Source organism: Schistocerca nitens, chromosome 3, assembly GCF_023898315.1.
Source record: "Schistocerca nitens isolate TAMUIC-IGC-003100 chromosome 3, iqSchNite1.1, whole genome shotgun sequence".
NCBI classification, from domain to species: domain Eukaryota; kingdom Metazoa; phylum Arthropoda; class Insecta; order Orthoptera; family Acrididae; genus Schistocerca; species Schistocerca nitens.
The window spans coordinates 60,948,329-60,957,500 of NC_064616.1; the positions used below are offsets into that span (position 1 = coordinate 60,948,329).

Consider the following 9,172-nt stretch of genomic DNA (forward strand, 5'->3'; position numbering starts at 1 on the left):
GCGTGTGGCGGGACGCATTGCAGCACGTACTTCTGTAACTTCACACTTCTCAATTTGCGCTTAGCCTTAGAGTGCATTTTCGGTAGTAGTAATGTTGAGATGAGTTAGAAGCTCGGTGTGGTGTTTCAGGTGGTGGGTGACGTGACCGCGGGGGCGGGTACCCCGTGGTCGGAGGAGTCGGCGGCGGCGGCTGCGGCGGCGGCGCTGGCCGAGCAGCCGTGGGCGCGGCCGTGGTTCATGGCGGGCGGCGCGCGCTGGCCACAGTACGACCCGGCCAGATCCGCGCGCCTCTGGCCGCACCAGGCGCCAGACTCGGACCGCATCACCGAGCAGCTCATGTTCGTCCCACCGCCCTCCGACGAGCCGCCCAGGATACGCAAGGTGCGGCACACAACTAACGACGACAAATAAATCGTTCCTACAATTTTTCAGCCTTCAAATACACTGTTCACTCGTATGACATAAGCAGCGACTGTTACTAACAACAACGCTCATTGTACACGAAGGAGAGGCGTACGATAGTTGTAATATTATGCGAGATTTAAACACACAGCCTTGCCGTATGTCTGCAAAATATGCCTCGTTTCTAAAGTTACTAGTTGAAAATACAGGTACAAAAACGAATAACGTTAAAAAGTGGGATATATAAATAAAATTGCACCAGATACTTTGTGATCTCTATGTCTAAAAAACAGAGAGACAAAAATTGATTTTGTCAATAGCTCCAAAATTTGCGCCCGCAAAAAGTAGTCCACAAGTGATTTACTTAATGAGCCATATCCATTTGTTTTGAGCACTGCCACCTGTAGCAGATTATTGCGAGGAAGTAACGGCTCCGAATTTTCTTATTCTGTTATCAGTATCCGTATAGGTATTACATATCGTGCATATTACTCGGTCAACTTTCCCGTTTCGCTACGCGAGTTGCAGTCCTTCGCCACTAGAGAACTCTCCATTGTAGCTCTTAAGATGACGGTGTGTGGGAAACACCGTAATCCAGCCAAGTTTTGAATTCGAAGAGTTCGTCCACACATGGAGCACCATCTTCTTCAGCCTGAAGATGCCAGAACACACACGAACGCTTCGTCATCTCCAACTGTCCGACGCCTTGCGTTCACTGTCACCGATCACCCTCCATACATTCACAACTTGCCCCCAGCCGATTTTCATTTGTTTGCTAAACTTAAAGAACACCCTCGAGGACTTCATTTTGATAGTGATGAAGCCGTGCAAGCGAAGGTGAAGTGGTGGCTGCGTAAACAACGTCAAACATTCTACAGTGACGGAATCAACAAACTGGTCTCTCGTTGGGAGAAATGTGTTGCTCGTCCGGGTAGCTGTTGAGAAATAAAGACGAAGAATAAAGATATACAATGTTACTAAGGTTTGTTTTGTTTAAGAAGCTTCGAGAGTTTTCACATAAAAAATTCTGAGACATTACTTTTGAGCGCGCCCTCGAAAGTTTCTGAACAATACAATGCCATGTTGATAGGTTGCACAACAGGGTCAAAAGATTAGTTGCTTTTTTTATGGCCATTCGTGTCACCTGCCAAAATTCGTAACAATTTTATTTGGGAGGATAGATAAATAAAACTTTTTGGCCAATTCTGCCTGCTGCAGTTCAGTATCTAAAATGTCGAAGTTTTGAACTTGTAAATTCAGCAAATACGGACCAGTTTATTCATCAGTCCATCAAAAACTGACTACTGCGGTATGAAACACCTAAGGTTAATTAGGAGTGCGCAAATACACACACTGTTTTGAAGGAAACAGTATATCTTTTAGAACATATTGCACAAACAAATTTAAAATTAGCTTCTTAATTTGTATTAACAACAGTATTGTGATCCATTCCACAGAGAATGTAATCCTTAATATCAGCTCACATTTGAACAGCGTCTTTCATTTAATGCTGAAACTCCCTGTTGACAAAACTCTTCTCAAAAAGAATGACATAACCACAATTTAAGCTGTCGCAAAAATCAGCTACAGCTTCAGAAATGCTATTAATTTCTTGGAGTTTACTGGAATAGAAGCGGATCTAACAAGTTTGTAGAAATGGTAAAGCATTTACAAAGCTTAGATATTATGTGAACTACGAAAAGCGGTTTGTCTATCTGAAAACACGAAAAAATGACAGATCATATTACAGAGGACAGATAAAGCCCTCATTTGAGAAAGATGATACTCGAAAATTATGTACATAATACTGTTCTCAATTCTCAGTCAGTTTTCCATAAATTCACTCTGCATATATTTGAAATTACTGTCGGAAAGTATATTTATTTGTATGTCTGATTATTTATTTCCATAATTCCACTGAACTGTTGTTTTTTCTACCGGTCTTTTAAAATCGAGGCAAGTACTTTTGAATGTATCAGAAAAAATTAATTCCTTCAGTACCCCACTCTTTCAGACTTAGACAACGCAGTTGGAGCCCGTGTTATTTCCTAACTTCTACGCCGATTTGTTTGTGAGAAGATCGTGTTATGCCTCTTGTAAGAAGGAAAAATATCTACCAGAAAGTGTCGGAATTCAGCAGCGGCAGTATCGTGAGCTCTCGATACTGCACTTTGTTTCTGCGATATTGATGATCGTGTTCGTTTGGATCCCGCGACTGTCATGCGAATATGGAATCTATAAATTCTTCTAGGCGCTCAGTCCGGAACCGCGCGACTGCTACGGTCGCAGGTTCGAATCCTGCCTCGGGCATGGATGTGTGTGATGTCCTTAGGTTGGTTAGGTTTAAGTAGTTCTAAGTTCTAGGGGACTGATGACCTCAGATGTTAAGTCCCATAGTGCTCAGAGCCATTTTCTATAAATTCGTGAGGACAGTATTCAACGTCGTGCAAAAACTCTGTGTCCCCACATGACTAGAGCCCGAGAGGACAGACATACTATTCGCCTGGCCGTGCAGGATCCATGAGTCAAGAACTGGGCTTGCTTGTAACATGACAAATATCCACGGCGACGATCTTGAGCTCCACGAGCACCAGTTGTGGCTTCCGTTGACGTGCCAGCCCCTGACACAGGAGTGACTCGACGTCTTTTCAGACGAGTTCCGGTCTGTATACAGCATCACGATGACGTATCCGTGAGTGATGGCTCAGAGGAGAATGAACACTGCCAAACTGCATACGTTGTCGTCATAGCATCATATGGGCTCAGCTGGTTTGATGATACGGGGTGCTATTGGGTACGCAATACGATTGCCTCTGCTTCGCGTAAGTGGTAATTTGGATATCAGCTGTTACATAATGCCGACACGTGGAATGTTTTTACCTTTTTGAATTTTGGACTGTGTAGCATCAGAGATATCGGGACGGCATCTGTGTATAAGGGGCAGTCAAATGAAAACCGAACACACGCCACAACGGGATAATGGAATGGTTCCATTCAACAGTAATCAGTACACGCATAAAGACAATTATCCCACTGGGAGACGAGGCGGTCAGTTCCTGTTTCGTGGAACGCGGTCGGCAGCTGACGAATCCCCAACCGCAATCTCTCTTGCACTTCCTCGACCAACTGAAACCGACGTCCACCCATGTGTTTCTACAGGTCGCCAAAGATGTGAAAATCACACGGTGAAACATCCGGGCAGCTTCTCCCAACACAAATCGCTGAAGCGAAGCCTTCGTCCGATTGGCAGTTCGGGACCAGGCGTTATCGTGCAACAAGATGATTCCCCTGCTCGTCGATTCCACGAGTGTGGAATGACGATCAGTGTGCAGCGCTATGAAGACACTTTGCAGAGCTGCGACGTACCATAAAGTCAAAATCCCTGGGAATGTTGTGATACGGAATCATCCTGTAGCACGATAACGGCCGCCCCTACAGTGCCAATCGGACAAAGGCTACGCTTTAGCGATGTGGTTGGGAAACATTGCAACATCCTCCGTACATCCGGATGTTTCACCGTGTGATTTTCAACACCTTCAGCGACCTGAATAAAGACATGGACGTCGGTTCCAGTAGGACGAGGAAATGTGAGAGTGGGTGCGGTAGTGTATCGGTCAGCGGTCGACCGCTTTCTACGAAACAAGAATTGATCATGTCGTATATTTAGATATCTTAAAGCGTGTGGTGATTACTATTGAATGGAACCATTCCACGGTCCCACTGCGGCGGCTGTTCGCCCCTCATACATCCAGTTTACCGGTATTCATTGATATGAGGAAAGGAGAAAACAATACCTCTAATTTCACAGTAAAAAGTGGCAATGAAATTAATTCCATATTATTCAAATTATCCACACATACACTAATCTTGCTAATAGGATTATAATTCAGAAACTCTATAATTACTACACAGAGAAGCTTTACTGTCCTTGCTCTACTTCAGTTAACATTAACTTTTAGGTCACAGATCTCGAAATACAAGAGACTCATTACATGACTCAAACGTTTCACGAATTTATAGATAAATGACTACTCTGAGCAACTTAACTTGAAAAGTTAAGTGCAGGTCAAATGATACGCTACAGGCAACCGATCGACTAACAGACTGCATACATCCCGACAAGGTTGGTAACACAAAAAGGACACGACGACAAAAGCATCAAACTCAATCGCAACCGGATGGTGACTAGCTGGCCCTGCAAACGTAACTAAATTAAGAACTGAAGTGAACTGAATACGGCACAGTCCATGCGCCATGCAACATTCAGCAGGCTACCCTGGTCCAAGCTGGGTTGCCAGACGTTCGGTTTCCTACCAGACTGTTCGGTATTTCAGTCCCGTGTTCGGTATTCAGTACCAAAGTATGAGTGGTCTGGTGTTTTTAGAATTCCTTTTATATTACTAATTTATTTATTTATTTGCAAAATCAAGTCAATAAACATTTGATGCGCTGTTGCCAGCCGGCACGTACTGCATGCGTGACATCGACTGATCGTTGTCGGTCTTCTTCTCGGCATTCGGCCGCCGCCGACCGCGCCCCCAAGCCTACGCCGCGCACCAGTTAATCAGTTGAAGCTCAGTGTTGAACACAGATGCATTTCGACTTTACTGTGTGCATTGTTTCATATCCGTATCTTACCTAAATTTGTGTACAAGCACCATTGACATTTATATGAGGAGAACCGTATACTAAAAAAAACTCTGAAAAAATTAAAAAGTAAACCTTCTACAGCAACAAACCCGTTTTCGTGGAAAACGTTTTTAAACAGAGGTGGCACGCCGAATATAAAATATTATCAAAAGCGGAATGGCAGTTCCATGCATCAATCCCTATTTGGAAAGAGTCTTCCGTCACATTAGTCATTCATTGCCTGACGCTAGAAATAAAGATGTGTCGATATGGTAAAAGCAGAATTACGCTTTCATTGTAATTTGTAGTTTGCAACACGAAACGACTTTTAGCAAAAAATTAAAGGTAACAAAAATTTTTGAAAACTGTAACTAGCAATAATAAATATAATTTTTGGTGTTTAGCAACTGTTTTATTGTGTTCATCCTCAGCTCAGTAAACCCTTCCGCCAGGAAATGTTCGCTAATTGTGTCAGTTTAAGCTGGCAATCCTAGCTCTAAGTGGGTTGTTTAAATAAGGGAACTCCTTAGATATTTAGAAATAATCCGCGAAAACAACTTAGATCTCGGTTTGATTCAGTTTAATTAATCAGAGAACACCGTTCAGGACCTACTCGACATCATGAAGGACGTAGGATACTATCTGAGCTACCTGCAGGCTGTCACACAGAAGAAGCAGTTAATTAACAAAAGTTACTTGCATAACTCATTAAAAGCGTTGAAGAACATTTAAACGGGTAATATTAAAGAGGAAACACGGTGGGTTGGCTTAAGGCTATGAGGTGCACGAAGCACTGGCTAGCGCAACGTAGAAGCAATCAACAAAGAAAGATCGATCAAAATGCAAAAATTGAGATCGAGAACCATCAGAATATTTCATGAATATTAATCAAACGAATATACTCACAGAAAAACACCGTACCAGCCTGACTGATACTAAAAGACGTCACAAAAGCCCACCTAAATACGCGAGATTGCGATCACAAAGTCCCATCTGGACCTCGAGGGAGAGTGACATATTTCTCCTCTTCATAATTGTCGGGACCCACGCTCCCGCTGTGTGCAAGAACTTCTAACGGTCACGCTGTCCCAAGTAGCATCTACCATCCTCTGTCATTCAACCAAAAACGGTTGACTTCACTGCCCAACGATCTCTCTGTCTACCTACAGCATCAAAGATGTCCTGTTTTTTAAGTCCAGTGCAAATTGGGGAGATTTTGAAGGCTGTTACTTGATTCCCATTTTATTGCTATTTCTTAAGTACATACAATATCGGGAAAAGCATGTCATCTATTTACAGATAACAGGCACTTCTTTTGTAGTGTTCTGTTACAGAGAGGATGTAGGATGCCCGAGGGCTATTCGGAAAGTAAGATACGATAGCTCACGAAATGGAAACCATTGTGAAAATCAAAAATGTTTTACTTGTTGTATTACCTACACCTCCCATCTACTTCTCTACATAGTCGGTGCTCCGACTTAGACATTTGTCATAGCATTGTATCAACTCTCCCATACCCTCATCATATAATGCAGTTGTCTGTGCTTTGTGCCAGTTCCCTACGCTGATCTTCGGATTGTTGTCTGTGCCAAAATGTTGTCTTCGCAGCCAGCAGTTCATGTGACCAGCGATGAATTCAGGACGAGCCAAGTCCGGGCTGTATGGTGGTTGAGCAAGCACTTCCCATCGAAAACGCTGCAGGAGCATCTTCATTGCGCTGCAGAGTGCGGCCGAGAATTGCCATGAAGAAGAAAACACATGACAGTTATGTTACGTGAGCTGGGATGACATCAGGCGAAACCTCTCACCAGGCCGTCGTACTTGGCGGGATACATTATTCATGCAGGTATCTTTACGTGCTCATTGTGCGCTCACAACCGAAAAGAGCGACGTGAGGCGATCCACGGTCGTACTAGAAACACTGCCCAATAAATCTGCGCAAAGCTTCATCGGATTTTCACTGCGGTTTCCAGTTCGCACCCGATCTGACTTACTTTTCAAATAGCCCTAGTACAATAATACTACCCGTATCCGGATAAGTGGTCAGTTTATTCTGACACAGCGACTTTGTTTACTGTCGCGGAGTTCCCATAGAAACACCCCCCCCCCTCCGGTAGTGCTGAGCTATGTGAGGGGACATGTGTAGTGTGCGAAAGGCAATGAGGCAACCTGAAGGTATAGAGGATGCCTGGACGCCATATGGGAGCGATAGGCGTGTTGACATCTCGGGCAAAGTCGGCTTGGGTGGGGGGGGGGGGGGGGGGGAGGTCGCTTGTTGGTGTACTCTGCATGTCATGCAGGTGATAGTCATAAAGAAACATCGGCATATGGTGGGGGCGGCTGAAGCACAGCTGCGTGGTCATGTCGAGGGTCGAAGCGGTGGTAGAGAGGTCAGCGGGGCTGGATGGTGCCAGTGAGGGCAGGCGGGAAGCTGTGTAGGTGAGACTGCTAGCGGAGGAACGGGAGGTGAAAATGGCAATATCGTGAGTATCTTTAACAGATCTCTTGAAGTGACAGGTGATCCGACCATCCATTGTCTGACAGAATGGAGCCCCTCGATGAGAAGGTCGTTGTCAATCAACTTTTTCAGAAAGAAAATCGTGCACATCAAGGTGCAACTCAAAAGCTAGCAGTAGGTCACCAGGAGGGGGCGCGTCCTCTGACAGATTAGTCAAGAAAAGTTTTCAGGGATCATCGCCTGATAAAGCTTCTTGCAGAGTCCATGCCAGCGTAAGGCGACTGACAGACACTGTCATAGTTTTTCCTCGTAACAGTACGTCAAAGATATGGTCATCCCGTCAAAGTACCTTGCAGGGACAGAAGTATAGAGGTTGCAAGGCTGGTCGGATTGTGTCGTCGTGTAACATCACAAACTCACAATGTTTTAGGCCCTTGCGGAGGAATACTTTAAAAATGGTTCAAATGGCTCTAAGCACTATGGGTCTTAACATCTGTGGTCATCAGTCCCCGTGGAACCTTGAACTACTTAAACCTAACTAACGTAAGGACATCACACACATCCATGCCCGAGGCAGGATTCGAACCTGTGACCGTAGCGGTCACGCGGTTCCAGACTGAAGCGCCTAGAACCGCACGGTCACACAGGCCGGCGGAACACTTTAAGCGCAGTGTGAGTAAGAGGGGGAGATTCACAGAGGAGGGCGATGGGGCGCTTTACTCACGAAACCAGATCGGGCAGATCAGGAGGTGTAGTCGAAGGTTGTTGGAACACAGTCAGCAGGCAAGAAGAGCACTTTTCCGTACAAAATTTCAGCATGTGAAGCTTCAGGGTCGCATTTTGTGGGTCATACACACTCTCAGGAGTACCCACAGCAGCGCATCTGTTCAGAGTCCACCGTGGTGCATGGGAGATGTCTTTAACGTGCAGTGCCACCACTCGATGAGCCCATTGCTCTGTGGATGATACTCTGTTACTGTAAATCTACGGGTGCTGAACATGTCGCACAAGTCAAGGAAGAGGGCCAATTCACACTGCTAACCTTCGTCACTCATTATTGACGTGGGGAAACCGAAGTACAAAATCTTGGTGCGGAAAAATGCTTTGGCGGTGCATTCGGCCGTCATACCTTCAAGCAGTACAGCTTCTACTCATCAAATGACGCTGTCGATTACGGAAAGGCTGTACAGACAGCCATCAGAGATGGGTAGTGGTCCCACAAGATCGACGTGCACATACTGGAAACGTCCTTTTGGGACTTCAAAGCGCCCAGGGGCGATTCAGTGTGACGTGAGACCTTGCTCCTTTGGCACATAATGCACGCACAGGGTCAAAGCTTTGGCCATATGAAATGGTCCGCCAACGGGGTCGACATATGCCGGGGTATGTCAAATTATGTAACTGGTTCGAAGATGAAATGGCAAAAATGACTGAGTAATAAGAGGGCGCGTCCGTTTCTACGAGACGTCACAGATGATCGGGCCGGTCACGCTAACAATAGACCAAAGTTCAATCCATAGATTTGTGGAGGTGTCACGAAGAAAAGCCTGTAACTGCTGGCCTTGGTGTTGTGCTTCCGCGAACTTTAATTGTCGAAGTGGCATGACACGGTGTTGATGCTTGAGAGGTTATCTTCCACTACATTTTACACGCCTTTCATATGACAGACGTCGGTGGTGAACT

The 9,172-nt window shown here is 45.2% G+C and overlaps 1 protein-coding gene across 1 annotated transcript in view; it reads left to right on the top strand.

The window, feature by feature from the left end:
• Window positions 1-237: 237 nt before the first annotated feature.
• Window positions 238-9,172, top strand: part of LOC126249070 (glycoprotein 3-alpha-L-fucosyltransferase A-like) — a 220,639-nt gene continuing 211,704 nt past the window's right edge. The window contains exon 1 of the mRNA XM_049950722.1: window positions 238-381. Coding sequence (XP_049806679.1) covers window positions 238-381 — 144 coding nt within the window. The remainder of the gene's footprint in view (window positions 382-9,172) is intronic.